This window comes from Enoplosus armatus, chromosome 19 (genome assembly GCF_043641665.1).
Source record: "Enoplosus armatus isolate fEnoArm2 chromosome 19, fEnoArm2.hap1, whole genome shotgun sequence".
NCBI classification, from domain to species: Eukaryota; Metazoa; Chordata; class Actinopteri; order Centrarchiformes; family Enoplosidae; genus Enoplosus; species Enoplosus armatus.
In genome coordinates, this window is record NC_092198.1 from 16986352 (window position 1) to 17009274 (window position 22923).

General features: G+C 40.4%; 1 protein-coding gene across 1 annotated transcript in view; it reads left to right on the forward strand.

Moving 5' to 3' along the window:
* The window catches only part of lama2 (laminin, alpha 2), a 165018-nt gene that overhangs the window by 62739 nt on the left and 79356 nt on the right, over positions 1-22923 (forward strand). Inside the window, exons 14-20 of the mRNA XM_070925380.1 lie at positions 600-764; positions 10382-10486; positions 13186-13397; positions 14165-14276; positions 15106-15219; positions 17846-17973; positions 20938-21024. Coding sequence (XP_070781481.1) covers positions 600-764; positions 10382-10486; positions 13186-13397; positions 14165-14276; positions 15106-15219; positions 17846-17973; positions 20938-21024 — 923 coding nt within the window. The remainder of the gene's footprint in view (positions 1-599; positions 765-10381; positions 10487-13185; positions 13398-14164; positions 14277-15105; positions 15220-17845; positions 17974-20937; positions 21025-22923) is intronic.

Sequence of the window (22923 nt, forward strand, 5' to 3'; positions counted from 1 at the left end):
AGAGATGCCAAGTTAGGTTATAGGAGCAACGCAGATAGTGGAGGGAAAACGTCTACTGAGACAGCCAGTTCATTATGTAGTAGGCAGCAGCAAAGCACAACCACCAGCTGAGCCTTATGAGGCCATTTACATTGAACATGACTGGTGACTTGCTTTAATATGTCAGATGCTACTGATCTGCTGACAGTGAGCACAATTTCAATGCTTGGCAAGAACTGATCAGATTCTTTTATTTAAGGTCAGTTCTGTTTGAAACTCTCTGAATATTCTATACTATAAAAACCACACTGAAATCCTTTCAAACGTTCATATGAATTGTTCTCTTGATTATTATATTTCGACATTTTACATCTCTACATGACTGACGAAAAAATTGAGTCCAGAGCTTTGTGTCTTTTTCTGATATTACCCGGCACAACAACAGCTGCACATAAAGTTTCTTTGTGCACTTTGAAATGAGACGTAGTTCTCTACAATCTTGGTCTATTAAAACTGAAAACCAGCCTTCTCATGTTAATACGAGTATCAAAAAAGTTGTTGTCAGTAGATGGAGCTGAAAGTAAATCTTCAAATTCTTCCCCCTGAATCTTGTTTTGCAGGAGACCACTCTGACGGGCTGGCACCTGCTTGGAGATACAGGAGGAAGAGTGTGGTCCGTTCACAGACAGACGCCTCCATATCTGAGCATCCGACACTCAGACGTCGTGAACGATCTTGGCTCCGCCTACTACTGGAATGCACCTGGACTGTACCTGGGAAACAAGGTTAGATGCAGTCACACAATCGTATATGTTAACACATAACACAATCTGATTACACTGTAATAAGACAAAAAAAAGGGGAGCTGCAATCTAATGTGTCAGGTTACTTTCAGGTTACTGCTAACTGACTGTGCGCATCACAACATTAACAGCTTTTACCATTATACAGTCCAATGATAGCGTTGACAGGCAAATATGTCAAAGCTGACATGAGGCGACATCACTGGGACAGGCTTGAGTATATAAACCGATCCACTTTATGATCTAAAAGTCTATCCCCTGGATGGAAGTCTGGTGAGAAGGTATCCTGCTGGGATGCTCGCCTCCCTCCCAGACGTGCTCCTCTGTGTCTGTTCCTGCTAATGTCGACTGTTTGAATTTGTGCTGCGGTTTTTCAGTGGCCACGATTAGACTTTATCACTCCAGCTGGCAAATAGCTGCAGTCCATGTTTCTGAAGTCGAGTTGTTGCCTTACCACAACAGCAGACTGACTGTGATGTTAGTCTGGGTGTCATGGCTTAGAGGAATATACCACAGAATTTCATTACTTTGCACCCTGCAGGCCTGGCTTGTCATCTCACTTCTTTGTCTGAACCTCTGTCCCTGCCTCCCTCTAACCATCCCTCCGTCCCTGCTTCTTTTCATTGGTCTGCTCCTCTAACTCTCACTCCGTCTCTCCAGGACTCCCATTTTTCACCTCCCTGTTCCTAAATCATCTCCCTCGACTTCCCCCAAGCTCTCTTCTCTCTCCCTTTCTGTATCTCTGGCTGGCTTTGTGTCTCTCAGGGTAAACAGTGTTTCGCCTGTTGAACTCGATAATCAACTGCTTTTCTCTTAGCACACACACACAAACACGCGCTCACACACATGTGCACACACAAACAGAAACTCGCATTCTCATTCAAACACTCACACACACTCCCAGGCCTATATAAGTCAGATAATGATGTGTTTTGGAGGCATTAGGGACAGCGGAGCAGAACCGAATGCCTCCAAACATGGGAAACAAACAAATTACCACTGTGTGTGTGTGTATGTGTGCATGCACGTGTGTGTGTATGATCGCTAGGAACAGTGTGCGAGTACTGTATGAAAAAGCGATTCCTTGCTTCAATCTCTGATTGTGTTACAGAGATAGATGCTATGTGACTTGACTATGTGACACACACACACACACACACACACACACAAAATGGGGTCTGTCATGTTAGCGTGTATCATTGGAAGTGACAGGCTGTGTGTGTAATGACAAGCTAGCAGCGGATATATAAGAGTATGAATGTGTGTGTGATAACGTTAATCCTCGTGCATGACCTCCTGTATCATTAATGCCAAGGATGCTCAAATGTGCTCTGTGGATGCTCATTGGTCCAGAAACATGTTCCACTGATGCTCATTGGGTATTTTATCAGCTGTGTGGGTCCAGGGACTGCTCATTCACAAGAATAGCCATTACTGTCATTAAAGTGTGCTCTGTTAACGGAATATTTTTGCATTTTGTCTGGTTTATTTGGCAGTGGAGTGCAGATAAGTCAGGATCAGCGTGAAGAGCCAAATATAAACTCACTAGCATTATTTAAATGAAGTGTGCTGCATGTTTAAAACTTGTTTCAAGATGTTATGGTGACACTTCTACTTTATAAGACTGGAGGGGGCAGACTCCAAACTTTTATATCAGCAATGGAATAAATTAATATGTGTATGTGACAGGGTTTGCTTGTGATGAACCCACAGAATATTATCACCCGACCCGTTTTAACATCTTTCTGCTCATTGTTTTGGTTTTACATCCTGCAACCTTACTTTTTGTTCAATCTCACCACTCTTACTGTGTTTCCAGCTACAGCAGGCAGCTGTCTTCAGCAAAAAAAAAAGCTCTAATAAACTAGCAGTACGTAGCCTGCACAGCAGCAAACAGCAGACACACAAGGTTAGCAACTAGCTGGTGAACATAATGGATCATTTCCCTGCTAAAAAGCCATTTTATATATTTATATATTGGTGTTCAAATTGATGTTCTTCTTGTTCATGTTGGCTTAAAGGTTAAGTTTCAAAGTTCATTATTGGAGGGAAGCAGCAAAAATATTCTCACCTTAAGATCCAGATTAAGGAGTTTTTTGGTGTGGGGGGGGGGGGGGGGGGGGGGTTCAAGGAGAAAACTGGTCATAACTAAAGATGTTTAATATCCAAAGGAAATCAGCTATCAGCGACTTTGTCAGCCTTCAAAAGCAGTCAAATCCTAACCTCCTTGTATCCAGCTTGCACCCAGCTTGTACCCAGATTCACAGCCAGATGGATAAAAGGCTCAAAAACAAGAAATGCGTTTGGAGAGAAGGAGTGACGGAGATGGACAGAGAGAGAGAGAGAAAGAGAGAGAACTGGGAGATTGCAGCAGGAGGTGATGGATGTACATGGAGAGAGGAGTCATATCCTTTGCTGACAGCTGATGAAAGGAAGCTCAAAATATGTAGAAACTTGACACACACAAACACACAGCTCAGCTTGTGTTACACCCAAACTCCCTTTCTAACTCCGCCTCTACCTTTCCCAACTTTCTCTAACCATTATTCATCCTTCTTGTCTAGTTTGTCTTCTATATTGTCGTATAAAGAAGAAGTAATACAAAATAATAGATCATTTAAGAGGAAAACTTGCTGCACAGTGTGTTTAGAAAAATTCTCCGGTTTCACCTTGGTTATAGAGGTTGACACCTCAAAGTTGTGATGAATGAAGTCTTAAAAGTGTTTCTGTAAAGTACTTTTGTGGGGAAAAAAATCCTCCCTTTTTTCTGAGAGAGGAACACTGGCTTTTACCAAGCTGCTGAGCTGTGACTTATGAGAGAGACAAATGTGTGTAGAGGAGTTTGTGTATAGTGCCACTCCTAATCTGGTCTTGATTGCATGAGATTCCCTCTCCCATTTTCTTACTTTCTTCTCTCCCTCCCTCCCTTTTCTTTTCTTTTTTTTTTTTTCACTTACATGGCTGAAAAAATGCCTGTATATCAATCACAGTGGATTTGTTCCAGTTTTCGTCAACCAAATAATTTGGTGTTGCACACATTTGTGTTCCTGGAAAGTGTGTGCAAAGCTCCACAGCAATCCCACGGCTCTGAAAAGAGAAGAACAGGTTATCATTTCCAGTAATACAACATAAATGATCATTGCAAACCTGATTCAGACAAAAACACAGTGAAGTTGAAATTAAGACATATTATTCGTCATTGTTACTTCCTGTTGCAGGTGATGCTACTTTTTGTTCCACCTCTGTGCTTTTTCTGGAGAGCATGAAACGGCATAAAAGTTGCTGCTGTTAACTGTCGAGATATGTGAAGTAATCCATTAAAAGTTGTAAAGCCATAAGTCTAATTTCCTGACAGAGGCTGTAGATTGCATTTACGATCACAGAATTAGCATGGTGTTGATGCTACGATAGCATGCGTGAGTCTGACCCCATCTTCACAGAGTTCAGCACTGACTGTATTGAATAAAGGGTGTCATCTTGCCATTGTCTGTTTCTTTAAGTCTGATACGCAGCGAGCTGCTGGAGATGACTTTCAAGAGTCAGCGAGCCGTGTGGGAGTGCAGAACAATAATTGATCGGCTCTAAGAGGCTGGAAGCAAATGAGTGAGCTGCTCTTAGTCATCTTCCTGGATGAGATGTGCATACTGAGTTACAGTCCATCTAACCTTCTCTCCTCTGCCACCAGCAGTGATAATTATCATGTCAGTTCAGCTCACAACCACCTCAAAATTCAACAAACTTCCCCTATTTTTAAAGTGGCACACTATAAGTTTCTGTGCTGTTTCTACTGCAGCACCAAAAAAGTACAGCATGTAGAAAATGTCTGTTTGTCACAAAGTTTAATGGAATGAAACGTTATTTGAACCATATGTGTAAAAAAAAGAAAAAGGTTTTTTAGCTAATCTTAATCAAATAATCTTGACCCAAATCTCACCATAAGTACCTGAGGGAAAATAAATGCATGTGCGTAAGTGTATCAAGAACATCATATGCCCTCTTCCTCTTGCCACCCCCACCCCCCTGAGGCAGTAAAGCCATCATCAAGCGACCGCCTGTAACCCCAATCTTAATCTGAGGGCAAACCCCATGCAGAGCACCTCAAACGACCAGCTGTCAAGCGATCCTCCTCATTCCTATCTGCCAGGGTTCATACCCCCAGACTGACCCGCAACCAAACAACAAAAGAGGACCCCTTGTTGTTTCTGGAGGCATGGAGTCCAAAGCAAGCACCTCCACCTCTACAGCAGGACCATCCCGCAGCTGCCAAAACATTCTTCCCTGTCCGGGGAAACTGGAGAGGAGTCCCGAGTCAACATACACTCAACCACTTGCCCCACTTCACGCTGTGTGATGTATGTATTTTTAATATGCAGCACGGCTAACAGACAAATATTATCAAAGTTAACTTGAAACTCAGCACCACGGCCAGCTTTCGTTAAGAAACTCTTCACGACGTGTCACTCGCACGCCCACTATCCTGGGCACATTTACCATGTTGGTTGACCAATGCCGCCTCCAACTCAAGGAGCACTTTTCCAAGAGCGATCCTGGATGCCATGGGTGGCAAGGACCCCCATGGACGCAGTGTCCCTGTACACCAGGAGAAAGTCTGAATGCACAAATAGCCTCAAGGGGACTGCACCCATCTCCCGCCAACAGGCGTGATGCCGCACAACCGAAAAAGCCAGTCTGCACAGAGGCTGTCCCCTAATATGATATATAACCAAATAAGACCGTGCTCTGACTTGCCCCAGTGCTGACACTGACAGACTGGATTTTTGGTTTTACTACTTTTTTGACAAGGACTTTCTTTTGCCAACACACACACACAAGGTCAGTTTGGTTGTATGTTGTTCAGTCTATTGGTCCATCTGGAGCCAATCTAACCCTACTGCTTGGAACAACAATAGTCTGTCGGTGTGTGCATCTGTGTGTGTGTGTCCGATAGATAAACGGAGTGAAAACTCCTGATACCAATTGCAAACAACCACAGGCATCAGAAAGGCGACACAGGTGTGTGTGTGTGTGTGTGTGTGTGTTTGTTTACATTTTTGTATGTTTCTGTGTGTGTATGTCTTTGTTTCGCTGGGTATGTGTGTGCATTCTTGTGTATGCCTGCACGCCTGCTTGTGTGTGTCATTCTAGGGGAGTTTGTTTTCTGAAGCTTTTGTGACAATCTGGTTTTCATTTCCTGAAGGATGATTTCCTTTGTCCTCCCCCCACCCTCTTTCTCTCTCTGCCCAATCTCCTGAAGAGAGCGTCAGTTGCCGCTTTCTGCTTTTGTACTCCAAAAATTGAGGCGTACGAATGCAGATTGGCAAACATATTTCTCTGAAATACAATCAGTAATTTGTTTCGTTTTAGCCACTGTTCTATTCTTCTACTCCCACAACGTTGGTTGTTGTGTTGTTTCTTACCTCTAAAATCATCATAGTTCAGTTTCTCCTCTGTGAGTGTGATCAGGGAATCCAAACGGTGTTGATGTTTAATGTTTGACTTTGTTGGAAAAAATCAATTTTTATTGTTTGTTTTGTTTATTTCTATGTCAAACAAAGTTGTCACTGTCTAAGTGACACCTGTGCACTATAAGTTATGTATCTTCCTTTCTTATATTGTTTATCTCAATGGATAACATGTTTTTAATTTTCTAAATGTCTTGCTTGGCTTGGTACGTCTCTTACGTTATCTTAACCACCTTGTAATGGCTGTTTTAACATAAAATCCCCAGAAATCCTGTGGGTGTGAGGAAACACTGGGGACTTACGTTCTTTTTACAAGAACACACCAGAATATATTTTCCAACTTGTTTTACAAATTTTCTTTTCTATGAAAGGATGTTTTAGCGGGTTGTTCTCCCCAGAAAGTCCAAATCTGACCTTTTTAGAATAACATTATCAGATCAGGACACTTGTAGGCCATTAAAATGCTCTGACTTGGGTTATTTAAAGTTTTGGAAAAGTCATTTGACATTTGACATTTGAGGACTGAGGTCGATAGTGACTCATTTTCACACCTCTTCTTGCTCCATGCCAAAACTTCTCCTTAGCATAGGCAGCAAATTCATTCTCCTAACTTTACTCCCCTCGTTTATGCTCCTCTCTCCTTTCCTCCTTCTTATTTTATCTTTGTTTTGTGTCTCTTTCTTACTGCCCTTCTGCACTTTATCACATCTTTTTTGTTTCTCTCTGCTCAGTTCTGTCCGCCTCCTCCCTCTTTTTCAATTGTCTTATTTCGAGTCTCTCTGTTTCTCTTCCTCTCTCCTCCTCTCTGTGTTCACTTTCTTGTCACTGAAACTTAGGCAAGTTAGTATTTTAAGTCAAGGATTTCTTTTAAGGAATTTGAAAATACCCCCTGTAACTGCAGCAGAACCTGTAATGCACAAAATCCCAACAACCCATTTAGTTCAATATTTTCTTTTTTGTTTCAGTACATTTTCCTGTTGTGATATGAGATTATTTTGCTTTATTTTATCCCTACATATTAAGCTGAATGACTTGAACTGACACTCATGGTCATGACAAAAGGTTCACTTTAATGAAGATTGTGTCAGGTTCTTGATTAGGGTTTTAACAGCGAGGATTATGTCTTGTTGTTCTTATTCCGGCCACTAATAGAGTTAATTAGTGGAGGGATGGAGCTCTCAGGGGGATCCGACTGATGTCTATTGTAGCAGTGTGTATGACTGAGTGTTTATTGTTCCGTCGTTTCCACTCCCCATAATTCCCCTCTCCCTCCCAATAATTTCCTTCTCCAGCTGTGCTTTTCCGTTGGTCTTTTCTCTTTCCTGTGTTTTGTTTCTTTTATTTTCTGTCCCCCAGGGTAGAGATGGGTCATCAGGTTGCCATGACAAAAGCTTTGATTATTGTCCAGGTTGAGTGGATGGCGCCACAGAAATGAGTTTTCTGAGAAATGTCAATAATTTCAAAGGAAGTAAATTGCTAAATTCAGTTGTACTAAGTGAAAAGAGAATCATCCACAAAGAAGTGAACGTGCTATCAGTTCAAAGGTGTTCCTGAGAATACACAGTAGAAGTTTTTACTACTTTTACTCACTCAGTTCATATGCTGCTGAGCGGTTACTGGACACAACAGTAGAAGTACAAACGAGGATAAAACATGCATATCAACTTTTTATGCAAGATCTCTGTACACAAGGATGAGTTAAAGCAACATTATGCAAGAATTGGTATTTTTTGTGAGTTGGAGCCCCTACAGTTTTTGGAGTGCAGTTCACAGTTCTGGACAGCTGTACACCTGCATTTGTTGACAAGCCGAAGGATTTGAATTTGGTGGGCTGACTGTCCGCCAGCGACTAAAAGCCAGTTCGAGACTTACTCTTGTCCGGCCTCTGTCTCTGTCACTCTCTTTTTCTCCATCAACGTCCTCTTCGGTCTCTTTGCCTCTGCCATGATGTCCTGAAAGCCTACAGTACACAACCTTCCAGCGGACAGACAAAGTCAGTGACTATCTGGTGAACAAAGTGGAGCATTTAGCAGCTAAAGAGCCAGATATATCCTTCTGCAGTTGGTTGAGACTAAAGCCGCGCTAGAAGTACAGACTTATATTCACCAGATGGCCAGAAGCATAACTCCAAATGAATGCTAATGTTGTTTTCCGTGTGTGCTGGACATGGAGAAAGGCATGATGTTGTAATTACAGCTTACTGGTTTAAGCTAGTTGTCATTTTAATAAGCATACATGCAGGCATAGTTGTAATATTTATCGTAATGCAAATATGTTTTAGATTAAATTATATAAAAGATTTATTTGGCTTGAGCAGTACATTATGTTCAATCAAATAATATATACTCCATTGCTTCAGTCCATTGTCAAGATATAAGTCATGATATGCACAATGTTTAATCTTACAAAAACACTCTGTGGTGTCTTCTGTTTTCATTATGCTGCTGCTCCGTTGCAGAGGAACAAACTTTTTTTTTTTGTTATAAGAGACTTAAGTGTGAATGCAGTGTCCATACTGGTGCGAAGGAGGCGAAGGAGCAGCACAAGTGTCTGATATGTGTAGGCTGTGTAGTGTGGGTTTAAACTATGGTTTTACTGTCTTCTGGAGTCCAAATCAGCAAATGGGTTAGATAGAGAATAAGTGTTAGTCAATAAAATGTCCACCCAAGTACACCTCCATGCCCGCTAGTGTGTATGAGTGTGTGTACTTTCAGTCAGCTGTGAAATGGGTGATTCCTCCTCCCGGTTTAAGAACTGAGAGTAATGATGTAGAATGGAAGAGGTTTATGGAGGCATTAAGCCCACCTCTTACACCCTCTACCCCTCTCAGTCTCCAGCTCTATTTCTTCGTCTCTCTCCCCCTCTTCCTCGGTGTCCCCCTCTCTCTGTTTTTATGGTGGCATTATTATCTCGCTCTCCCACTCATTACTGTTCAGGTTGGAGCAGAATAATAAATTTCAGGATCATGCTGACGCAGTGTTTCTCCACCTAAAGCTCATTCTGTGGACTCGACAGAAACACTGCAGCGAAACACACAAGACAACAAAGATTGTAGCGTATTCTTCTTCTCCTTACTTTTTTTTAACTTTTTTTTTTTAACATTTTATAATATTTTCTTAGGAAAACACTATCATTAGTAGAAGCAGCAGTAGCTTTAGTGGTTTTGTTGTGTTGCTGTTGAAGTAGTATCATATCACAAGCTATCTACAAAGCAGAGACTCACTGGTTCCTTTCATACAGTACATACAATTCAAACTGAAAACAAAGATGTTTGTGGCAGTGCGCTTGCTGCGTTTCAACAGTTTCTTAAAAAAGAAGACATGTTAAATACAATGCACTGAGGAGTATGCACAGGTAGCCAGTCAACTTTGTTGCACATCAGCTCCTATCGTGTGACGTTTGGTCTACAATTAATATATTGCGTGATTGCATGTTTTTGCCTCGCAAACTTGTTCCCCCTTTCTTCTTCTGGTTCGTTGTCTTTGTCTTTTATATCTGCTCTAGTTAAAGATGCCCTGTGGAGTTTTCTTGAAAACCAACAAAAGTTATGTTTGCACTCAGTGTTATTCACCAAAAAATGTGTTTGTTGTATTTCTGAAATCCATCAAATGTGATGAATGCATGTCCTTCCTCTTAAAACACTTGCAAAGCCGATTTCATAAAGAATTTGAAACCTGCATTGTTTTCATTCATGTTTTACTAGCAAGTAGTCGTCCTTTCTCCTGCCTTTATGGTGGCTTGTGTTAGCTAATGTTAGCCAACTTTAGATAGATATTGCTGTGTAACTGATAGTAATGAGTCAGTCAGCTGACTTTTATGACTCTTCCGTACTTGTGCTATGCTGCATTTTACCATTTACCATCCTCAGTGGCCATTGTTCAGCAAAAGTTACATAGTGTTGCTTTAAATATGCCAGCAAGCAGCTAAGCCTAATGAAGTCCATGGAGGTAAAATAAACTCTCAGTTGACCAATGTGTACCACTACAAGGACATGCTAACTTGCTTTGGATATGGGTATCAGCTGTATGCCAGTAGACACATTAAAAATCATTAATCACGTCTAACATTTGATGTAATTCTACAGAGTTTGGCAAATTACGTAAATGTACTAATCTCTGTTTCTCCGTGTTTCTTCAGCTTTCAGCGTATGGAGGGAGTGTGGTCTACACTGTGTCCTATACTACAGACCAACAAGAACAAATGGCCATTAGAGTCACCTCACAACCTGACCTAATCATAGAGGTAAGTTTTCCAACATGCACAAAGATAAAGATATCATAGACTCATTTTAAAAGCTAATGAAGAGATGCTTAACTGCCTTTACCTGTATGTACTATTTTATATGGTGAGTGTAATAGGTTTTGAATTTCAAGGTTGTGCTTTATTTTAAACCCTGTTGTTAAATCTGGTAGATTCCTTCGAGACAGTGGCCAGTCTAGAGCCCTGACCAGGAGCGTTCCTAACGCTTAACACGCGCATGGTTTTTTGGAGTGGGAGGAAATGGTCACAACCGGGGGAAACCCACATGAACACCAGTGTGAATTTGTGCGTTTTTGTGTCTGCAGCATTATTTATCTTTTCCCACAAGCAATTGACTTTTGCACCAGTGAAGACCACATAATGAAGTAGCAAATAAAAGCTGTTAAAACACACACACACACACACACACACACACACACACACACACACACACACACACACACACACACACACACACACAGAGCAGCTACAGCTGGCAGAGAGATGCTGAAGTTAGCAATAAAAATGCAGATAGAGAGTCTCTCTTCCCTCTCTCTCTATGTCTTTATAATGAGCAGGTTGTGATATGATGTATGGCAGCAATAAGCAAAGCAGCAACACTATTAGTTAACTGTTTATATCTCCTATATCACTAAACAACGTGTGTGTAGTGTGCAGTACACACACAAACAGGCACGTAAGCTTCAGAAATGATCCTGCTATTTCACACACACAACTTTCTACCAATGGCATGTTTAAAAGGGCGGAATTTTATTTAGAATTCAAGAAAAATTCAAATACTGTATCTGTAATAAGCTGCAATAACCAGTGGGAGTATCTACCTTTCAGGTGCGGACTGGAAAATAATTAAACTATAAATAAAAAGTCTCATCCTGAAGGGGTGCAATTTTAGATGAAATATGCAGAAAATAATTGTATTATGACTTTAAATTGTGTTCCTTTCATTTTGTGAATGTGCCATAAGAAATGATCACATTTCTGCAGAAAGAAAGGAAGACAGAATGGAAAGAAGAAAAGGCAGTAGGAAACCGAGACAGAAGGAAGGAAGGAAGGATGGACAAGGAAAGAAGGAAAAAGAGAGAGAGAAAGAAAAGGAGGCAAGGAACGAAGGAAAGGAAAGAAAGGAATTAACTAAGAAGGAGGAAAGAAGGCAAGGAGGAAGGAAAGGAAGAAAGGACAGTAGGAAAAAAGAGAGAGGTGGATAGAAAGAAGTGAAAAAGTTAATAAACATGAAAGAAAGGAATCAGAGAGACGGATAGTCACAGACCAATGAGCTTGTGTTATTTAAAGACGTGTCAGTGAGATCGACAGACAGGGAGGAGAGGAGGACAAGTGTCGGTCTTGTTGTCAACAAAAAGCCTCTCCAAATCATGACGATAATGAACCACCTACACACTGTCAACCGGCTTTCTCCCGCTTCACTGTCTCTCTTTCAGCCTTTGTCTCATTTGCCCCCCCCCCCCCCCCCCCCCCCCACTGTTTACTCTCTGCATATCTGCATCAAGTTGTGATATTGTTTTGTGGAGCGCAGGAAGAAGCTCGTGCCTCGGTTGTAACTTTGTGGGATCTCAATAGACAATAATCTCTCTGTCTTTGTTTGTCTGTATGGCTTTGTTGATTTCCATGTCTTTCTCTCACTCCAGCCCACTTAATCAGCCTCCTTCAGCACAGTTTAACAAAAAAAAAAGTAAATACCAAGCTTTTCATGACAACTATAACAACAACCAATGTACTAGAAATATGTGCATCTGGAGTTTCTCATTGAGCTTAAAACAACAGATGAAAACTTGATTTTGATTTGTTTCCAAATTCCATTTTAGTGCTCACTAATGCAAATCCATATATTTTTAGTTCTTAAAAATATTTGTGACCCATATTTGAGGGAACGAATGGGCTTGGAGCTGAGAGCCACAGGGGAAGACGGAAAGTATTGAGAGACGCGTTGTTGTTGGTTTCAATCTTTTCACGGGATTTCTTCACAATACGAAAAATAAAGCAAAGGGCCAACTTTATCCTCTAATCACTGAATTTGATTTTGAGAGACAATAAAAAATAGACAGTAAAAGCCTCTCCTTTCAGAAACTTAATGAAAACAATTTTCTCTGAGGTGACTTTGTATTTTTTTCATGTCAGTCTGCTTCTTGCCTTTGTCTCTCTCTTTCTTACCGTCTTTATCTCTGCATCTCTCGACCCTGCTACTACTGTCTGTCTCTTTATCCCTCCCTCCATCTACTCTCTTTCAATTAGATTTTATTTAATGGTTTATTGGCAGGGTGAGCTCTCTCTCTCTCTCTCTCTCTCTCTGTCTGTCTCTGTCTCTCTCTGTCTCTCTGTCTCTCCCCCTCCATCAGTAGTTGTCACTCTGCGTTAGCCGCTACATGCCATTGATCTGTTCTCAACAAGAGATAGTCAGATACCAGGCCCGGGCTCAATTCACTTTGCATTCAGTCCATTCAAAATGCCAATAGAAACTTCAGCTCATTACCTAATGACATATCTTTCACTCTTACTCTCTTTTTTCAGTTGAATCAGTTGAATATCACAGTCCTTTCTGAAGGAGGTGTCATACTGTATTTATGTCAGAATATCCACTTTCTAGATTTATGGAATTAAAAGTGATCTGCAAGAGAGAGAAAAAAAAAACACAAATTAAAAATGTTTCTTTCTACTTTCTCTGCCAGGGAGGCGGGATCAAGATTATTGACAGAAGGTTTGGCCAGCCGGTGTACCCGTCCTCACCCAGCACCAATCACATTGCTCTCTCTCCAGAGAACTTCCTGGTTTCAGGGAGCGCGCAGCCAATTACTCGGAGGGATTTCTTGTCTGTGTTAGCGAATGTGACTCAAGTGATGGTCCGGGCCTCTTATAGCACAGAGCACAGCGCTGTGTACAGGTAGAAACACACACTTCATGCATTTCAATGCACTCTCACAATTAAACTGTTGGGTATTTTCAGATGATAACATACTGCAGGTCAGGTGTCCTGGACAGTCATCATTACTATTTTTAGTATGGTGTTCAGTGTTGGTTTTTTACTTTGAAAGTCTAGCAAATAATCCAATAAATGTAATATGATGTGATGGATCTGCAGTTTGTTTCTACTGTAGAGCAGGGGTTGATGGGTGTCCATGACAAGTATGTACTTTAACGGGAAACACTCGCCATTTTTGGACTTTTTCTGCATGAAAATCTTGTAATCTTGGTAAAAAATATTATATATTATAAATATTATAATAATATTATAATGTATTTAATCAAAGAATGTAATTAAAGTTCATAACTTTGCAACCACTAGATTCCCTTGGTGAAAAGTTGTACTTTGTTGTTGCTAAACACAAGAAGAAACACATTTTCACAGTGTTAGTGTCATTTTGCACAACCAGTACACTATGCTCCAAATCTTAAACTATAAGGTATTGATTAGTATGAGCAAATGTAAACCCTCAGCAACTTTAAACAAGAAATACTGGTCTTAGCTTTATAAAACAAAACAACTTGCCAAGAGCTGATACTCTTAGGCAGCTCTTTCTTACAGCCTGAGAATAACCCTACTTTAACCTGTGTGTGTGTGTGTGTGTGTGTGTGTGTGTGTGTGTGTGTGTGTGTGTGTGTGTGTGTGTGTGTGTTTTGTGTGTGTGTGTGTTTTGTGTATGTATGTAGACTCCACTCATTCTCAATGCAGGTAGCTAATCCCTCTGCCAGAGGAGAGAGGAGAGCATCAGCTGTAGAAATCTGCTCTTGTCCTCCTGGATATGCTGGTACTTCCTGTGAGGTAAACACACACACACAAACACACTCAAACACACACCTACTGCAATTTTAAATCTTCCTCTACAATAATCAATAGAAAACAGTCTTGGAAAGAAATATATAATTTAAATAGTACCTTTACTTGTGTATTTTTTTCCCCAAGACTCCAAAGGCATTTATTTCATTCTGAATGTAAAATGTCTGTCTACAAATTAGAGTACTTTCGTTTACAGATTAGATAAAATAGTATTTTCGTAAAAGTATTAACGTTTATTCTTCAAAGCTTGCAAAAACAGCGAACATTATATTAAACCATTAATCATACAAGCTATATAACTGACAATATTTCAAGCAAAATTAAAGTCTCTGCAAGTTCATTTTCTCAAATTTGTTCTTGATACACTTTGAACAGTGTCAGTAGGATGTATATTTAGCAAATGAGCTATACTACCAAACACATCGGTTTGAACCCTGAAGTTTGGTTTTATTGTATTTTTCTCTTAGTATACCTGATTCTTAACCGTGTAGTATTACATGACTGATCAAAGGATCATCCCGGTTTTCTTTTAAAGCCACTGAAGCAAAACTGGAACAACTCAGTCAAATCAGTGTTTAGTTACAGCTAACTTCCTAGTACTCTAGTCTGGACAGACACACAAACTCACATGCACCTACACATATTACGTTAAAACTCAAAAGGCATAATTACATACAGATAATTGCACACAGATAAACACACACTCGAGGTGCTAATTAGAGGATCACAGGGTTAATACTCCACACAACAGCAGCTTAAAGACAGACAGCTCTGTCTGTCTTCCTGTCTTTCTAACTGTGTGTGTGTGTTTCAGGCGTGTGTTCCTGGTTTTCGGAGGGTTAACGGGAATCTGTATAATGGTGTGTGTGAAGCTTGTCATTGCCACGGACACGCTACACAATGCCACGAGATCACAGGGCAATGCCTGGTAAGATTTAAGACTTCACTGTCTTTTTTTTAAATTTGAAAAACAAACAAAAAACATAAAGACAAATGTCTTTCTACAGGTACTAGACATCAAGTGTGGAGAGCAGAAAATGTAAAAGCTTTCATGGGAATATTTTAGCATTTTTTGATATTTATAGAAAGTCAAAAGACAATACCAAAATGTAAAAACAATATATTTTGAAAAATGTGTGGAATATTTCAAGTTACAGTATTACAATTTTTAGACAGAATATTGCTTGTATTGTGCTTGTGCTTGTGCAACACATCATTTACTTTCATTTCTATATGAACTCATAAAACTGTCACCCCATTTATCATCATTAAGTAACCTGAGCCGGCATTTTATGTGTTTTAAACAGTCAACTTGCACATGTTCACAGCATTGATTTTTTTGCTTTAAGATGAATAATTGAGAGACGTTAAATCCATTAGATTGCTCACATGTATTGTTATTTCATATGTGAGAGTTCACCTCATGAACTGTAGAAAACATGATATCCTGAGGGAGCTTAAAAAGGGGAGACACCCCCCCCCCTCTCTCCTTATCATTTCATGACGCTAAAGCACAAGTCAGAGCAGCGTAAGTAGCGTGAGTGACCACGACGTCATGCTGAAAAAAATAGACATTGATTTTGTGTTCAAGAGTGAAGTTAGAAGTCACTTCCTCAACAATGGAAGCAACGGTGTTCTTGGAACCACCATCTAGTGGCCATCAGAGGAACTGCAGGTTAAGACACCTGCTCCCTGGCTTCACACACACACACACACACACACACACGCCAACCTGCTCATGTGCATCTGCACACACACACACCCAGCACCACTCCCCAGTCTACACATTGCCTCAGGCTTAAGCTGTCAGTTAGCATCAAACTATATACACACACACTAGCACATGCACACACACTGAGCTGTGGGTTTTGTATTACCATGTTAGTTTTTATTATAGATGAGGAGGATGCTGGGATATGTCAGAGAGAGGAACACACACAGAACCAGACAAAGACAGACAGACGAGGATGCTCGCTCTCTCTCTCTCTCTCTCTCATTCACACACACCCACACCCACAGAGAGAAAGACAACTTGACATAAACTCACTCACGGACGTGCACACAAACAACCACACACACACACATTCATACACAGTGACAGACAGGCAGACAGATGGACACACACCCCTTCCCTGAGGACTGTGTTTTCTGGCTATAGTTGAATGACTGAATGATGCTGTGGTCCTATAGGTTAACACAGCGTGTGTGTGTGTCAGGGTGTGTTTCAGCAGTGAAGAGACATTTGATCTGAGAAGGAAATTATTTGGAACATAACTGACATACACACACACACACACACACAGTAGCAGCATGAGACTGCAGCTGTATCTGGACATAAACACAACAAAAGAAAAGAAAAGAACAGACAAGCTGATTTCCCCAGTGGGAGGAACACAATTTCATCTTACTGTAACTGGTAACATTACCCCCCAAATCTTAAACACAAAATTATTATTATTTACCAGTTGGTCACAAGGAGGCCAGATTCACACTAGATGTCATGTTGTTGGTGGTCATCTCGCACATTTCCATCTTGACGACAAAACAGTCATGGCGATGCCCCGTCTTGGCAATAACACATTCACAGAAGAAATAAAAATAAAAATGCTAACATTAATAAATCATCAAATAATATTGAAAATGAATGAACGTTTTAAAAAAATAGCGGGCTGTATCGAACAACGAACCCTGTATTGTACTGAACTGTGAGCTCAATGTATCATTACACCCTTAGTTGTCAGCATGAGCAGAAATAATCAATCCAACAAATCAATAGTCATCAATACTCCAATTATTTTTAAAGGTTCTGCGGAACATTACTGGCCAAGTGTTTGGTTTAGACAATGATTTAATTTGACAGCTTTATTTAATAACAACAGTTTTGTCTTTGTAAAGATGTCTAAACAAATGCCTGCTCTTCTTGTTGCAGTGTGTAACCCTTGAGCCTATTAGTTTTTACCTTTCCAATGATTAACCCCTAGAAGGAAAGTGTGACGCTAATTACACTAAAATAGAGCAGGTCTGTTGTTAGCTCTTTGGTTTTCCTGTTTTTCACAGTCCCAACTTGCATCCTACCTTTGGTATTAACTACAAAATAACTTAATATGTGGCTCATTATTCAGATTGTAGTTCTACCTGTCAGTATTAAGGATTTTATACACTACAGATGATGCAAAGTCAACTAGTACTGTCTACAACACATGCACAGAGTTCTTGAGGTCTTGCAATGCAGAAAACCCAAACTGAAAAAAGGGTATCTCTATTTGTTTCCAAGACAATTTCAAGATTTTCGAAATGTTCTGCGATATATTGAAAAAGGAAAGATCACTTCACTGTCCTAAAGGAAATGGTACTTGAAAAGAATAAAAAAAAACATGTTTAATGTTATCTGATGCCTAAGGCATGACTCATGACAATATTAACACAATGAGGTGTTCTGATTTTCATCATTGCCGAAACTGCTTAAGATCTTCTCATGACACTAAGGTTTGTTTGCCAAATAGTGTTTTTGTTTTCTTGAGATAAATAAACTTTAACCTGTGTGTCTCCTCCAGGACTGCTCCCACCACACCACGGGCCCCCACTGTGACACTTGCCTACCTGGTTACTATGGCAACGCCACCCGTGGGTCACCGGCAGACTGTCAGACCTGCACCTGCCCGCTCAGCCTTCCTAGCAACAAGTAAAATGCTTCTTTCGATCACGATGCCGTCACCGTGCGTCTCTGACTCTGTGGCCCTTATTCTCTCTTTTTGACCTGTCTCTTTATAATGTCCTCCTCTCCTGACAGTGGGACTACATGTTTTCACTGTGGGTAGGAATATAATTGTAATGACATGAATAGAAATATCATCACCACAGGTAGAAGCATCAATTTAAGCGGAGAAACATCATCCCTGTGGGTGGAAATGTCATCACCGTTGGCAGAATCAACTTAACTGTGGTAAAGAAATTTAACACAGTAGAAATCGCAAACCTCCCTTTAGTCATTAAGGTATTTAAAACCTTTATCATTCCATTCCTCTCGTATGGAAAACCTCATGCTGTGCCTATTTCACAGTCTCAAATCCCGGTTGTTAAAGTTATAGCTGGTACAAATATACTTTGAAAAAGCAGCAAAGGAATATCCAAATAATACATTAACCAATCAAATTCTTAGCAGACATGTCAGGTATAAACGTATTAAAAAAAGAAGACACACGCTGACATCTTCTCCAGTCCATTGGTTACACTTTTACTTTTGCTAAATTGACCATTGACAATTAAAGTTCCAAATTTGGACATATATTGATCAGGTTTGTCAGAGAGTAATAGAGAAATATGTTTGAAATTCTTGGCAGTTATTTAAAAATGAATTCATTCACTATTAAGAATTTGCTGCACAAACTGCTCAATCTACTGTTTGTCATGCCAGGAAGAAACAAAGCTACTAGTGAAAGACTAATGGTCCCCATAGGAAGCCAGTTAACATACACATCCAGTCCACAAGAGTAAAAGTACAATGAGTAGTTAGCCCAACAGCAATTCAACTGTTACTTAGCAACACATATTACTAACAAAATCACAAATCAACAATCGCTAAACAGGTATAATACAAATTGTACCTACAGATAAAATATATTGTCATGTGTAAAAATAATCTATAAACACTGATTAAATTAGATATTTACCTCTGCTATTACAGATCTGCAGTTTCCCCAAATGACCAGAGAGAGATGCTGTGTGTTAGGTGCACAGATGTCACCAGCATGGGCAAACACACACACACACACACACACACACATACACACACACACACAGGCAGCAGCAGCTGAGAATCTTCATGCAGTAACGACACGTCATGTCCAAAACTCTCTGAGCTAAAGAAAGATACAACTCTCTCTGTCTCTCACCTCTCCTCCCCTCTCCCTCCCTCTAACCCCTGCAGTAATAATAGCTTGAAGGTGCCGTGCCTTTCAGACCCTCAAAATAGCCATCCAGTCCCTTTAGGTTCACAAATCACTCAAATAGCCAGCCAGTCAGTCACTGTTACAGTTAGCAGTAATGCCTGAACTCTTGTGAACATCTGATAAAGTGGTGTCCATATTAGTTCGAGCACGGGATGCAGGGTAGCGATTGACAGCAAATCAGTAGAAATCAGTTTATTCCTGGAGTTCCTCCCTTTACACCCAGGCTTAATTATAGCACTGCCAAGGAGGTGTTTTAGTCGTTTCGTTTGTCTGTCAGTTAGATCTGAACCTACTTCACACATTTCAGCGAAATTTAGAGGAAGTTCCTTGGTCAATTATCTATCCGTACAGGCCTCATTTTCTACCTACACAGATTTACCTTTGATCTTTTTCACCACCGTTCTTCCGACATTCTTTCCTAAAATTTCTACACAACATACTTCGATGATGTAGAAAAATTATTGTCATTTCCAACCATTTTCCTGTAACAGATGGGCAAGTTCCTGTTGCTGTGGCCTATTTAACATATTTGCCATAACTTTGAGCAAACCCGCAAAATCTGATGATGTTTCATGAATATGTGACGCTACAGCAACATAACAAACAGTAATTTTGTGGTTTGAGTTTGAGTCACTTGAAATTTGCACAATTAATCCTTGTAAAAAGCCCTAATATTCCCAGGATTTAGATATTCTCCAAAAAATCTGCATAATTGTGTATTATTATTTGTATATCGATGTAGATCTGGATCAGATGTAGATTAAAAGATTTGAACAAGTTCTATTATTAGAGGAACTCATTTGGATGATTGTGTTGCCATGGCAGAAACACTTTCCAAATGCTCTCTGGGTGTGTTTCAGTCTTGAATAAAGCCTTTAGACACATTTGATATTTTGGAGGTTGGGATTGTGTTGCCAGGCGTGACCTGACCACCATGCTTGGTCATGAAACGTGGGTAAAAGTTGAAATTGACTGAAAGACAGGCAGGTAGTTTTTTCATGGCTAAAGTGTGGATAAAGATCAAGTAGATGAAATTGCATGAATGTTTATGTTTGTCACTGACACTGCTGCAGCAGCTTGACTTAAGCAGTACCCATGATGGGTACAGCTGGTTTTATACAACCCCTAATACACATTCACATACAACAGTTAAATGTTATTTTACATGTTTTTGTTGTTTACATGCTCTGGCCAAGCAAGCATACTTGTAACTCAGTGAGCCAGCCTACAGCTTGCGAGCCAGTCAGTCGCCCAGTGAGTCAGTCTGGGTCCTGGAACCCGAGCCAGCAGAACTATCTATAGTTTATGGAAGTGGGAGGGTGACAGAACGAGGGTAAGAGACTATCACTTTACTCTGTCTCTCTCTCTCTCTCTCTCTCTCTCAGTTCATTTAGGTTATAGTTCGTAGGGAGGAAGAGTGTTTTCAAATTCAAGAGTGTGTGGAAGTACAGACGTGTGGGTGTTAGAGAGAGGAAATTAAGTGTGTTTGTCTTTCAGTGTGTGAATGTGAAGATTGGAAAGTGAAAGCAGGGACACAGGTGTGTGTGTGTGTGTGTGTGCGTGGGGATACAGACAATGGCCTTAACTCGCCTCTGTCCTCTCCTCTTCCTCCTCTTCCTCCTCCCTCTCTCCACACTGGGACAACGCTACCAATTTCATCAACAACAAAAACAACGTCGTCATGGCAACAACAATAGTTTCAGCCCCACCTGCCACCTAGGTGAAGAAGGGGAGTTGCTGTGCGACCGGTGTCAGCCTGGATACACAGGACCACGATGTGACAGGTAACACACACACACACACACACACACACACACACACACTGAACGTGAAAAGTTGCTCAGAAACAAAACACAAATCACTCAATTCATAATTTTTTACCAGTATTTAAATAACTCTAATGTTTCATGATCTAATTGCAGCATCAGAACAGAACCAACTGCACAATTGGATATGAGGGACTGATATAAATATAGGCAATGTTATTGTTGTCATTTCTAAAAATGACTGGAAAATAAATCAGGTCTGCAGTCAGCCATCCCCAAATGAAAAAAGAAACTTCTGCTCATTAATGTTTTCTGAGTGCTCTATGTCTCATTGTTCATCTAGCTTTCCGTCCACAGCACATTTATTAGTTGAGTGACATTCTTGTTCCATTAGCCGTGAGCTTCTTTACCAACCCAGGACTAATGAGAAGTCTCTCAGGATGCTAGTCTTGTTAAAACTTCAGGGTATACCGTCATGTGGTGACGCAGACCAAGTAAATATAGTCTTTTCACCCCCCACCCTCACTGAAATACACTACGTTTGGACTGTTCATTGAACTAAAACTACCCACAGCTGAAGTTGGTTAGTATTCAGTGTAATTAAAATTTTTTCTATTTTGAAAAAAACCAAAACATAATTATTTTCATAATTACCATACAAAGATGTTGCAGTCAAGTTAAACCTAGCCTTGTGCTCTGTTTTGTTGGATGGCAGTCGACTGAGCATTGGATGTTAACTGAATGTTGTTGAAGTATGCATGTGTGAGGTCAAAGTGCTTGATAAGTGCTAATATTTCCTTTGTGATTTACTGCATAAATGAGTAAGTGACCTTGTACAGTTCCAGCAGTTTCCTGTTGAAAGAGGAATGTTTTGTCCTGCGTCTTTTATTTCCTGCGGTCTTTATATGAAGGTCTTCAGTGAAATCAAGAAGGCTAACAGCAACAAGAAAGAATCCCACATACTGTGTACTTTATACCAAACGCAGTATCTGTACCACCTCCTGGTATCTCACTCTGTGTAAAGGGTTTATCAGGTTGTAAGTAATTGTTTTATTAATGGTTACTAATGCTAAATTATAAGCTATTAATAGAAACAATGTTTGGGTTGCCAGGTTGTGAAAAATCCCTTTGGCAGTTGGTTATCCTTAATAAAGCCTTTAGTTACAACGTTAAACCTGTACAAAGGGTGCCTTATTGGAAAGTGGTATCCAAATATCAAACAAATTCATTTATAGATATCGTATTGGACGTGGAGGAAACTGACCAGACTGTATCCAACTGCATCTGGTGGAACACGTCTTTATGCTCCTGAACCACAATTTAAAATAAATGTATGAGAGGTCTTGGCTGCTCCTCTTTTTAACCTGCTCATTTGTGACAGACATATAGTGTTGACAATAATGACTTCAAGTAGGTGTTCAGTTGCACTTTATCCAGGCCTTTTGCTGTGTGTTGCTAGTTAAAAGAGAGCTGCTGGTGGACACAGGGCCTCAGCTCGCTGCCATGCATAGTCTACATGCCTCGCCATGCTGTCCACAGCAGAATCTCTCTGTCTGGTCTTTTAATAAACCTCATTTGCCACTGGAAAGTAAACTGACTCATTGTCAGTCCATTTTTTTTAACTTTGTCTGTCACAGAGAGGCATCTGCGCTGCAACCCTGCCAATGACAATATGGTCTAGTGTTGACAGACAAGTTGACTGCTCCACCTCTCTTTGAAGTACTTCCATGTCCATCCATTAGTGAGAAATTTTGCATGAAAATTTGCTTCAATAATGATCAAAAGGCGTCATCAGAGCTGCTTCTGCTAGGTTGAGATGATCAGGGTCGGAAATTATTACCCGCCAAGCACCAAATGCGGGTAGATTTTCCGTTTGGCTTCAAATCTCGGAAGGCTACACCGGTGTGTAAATGATTG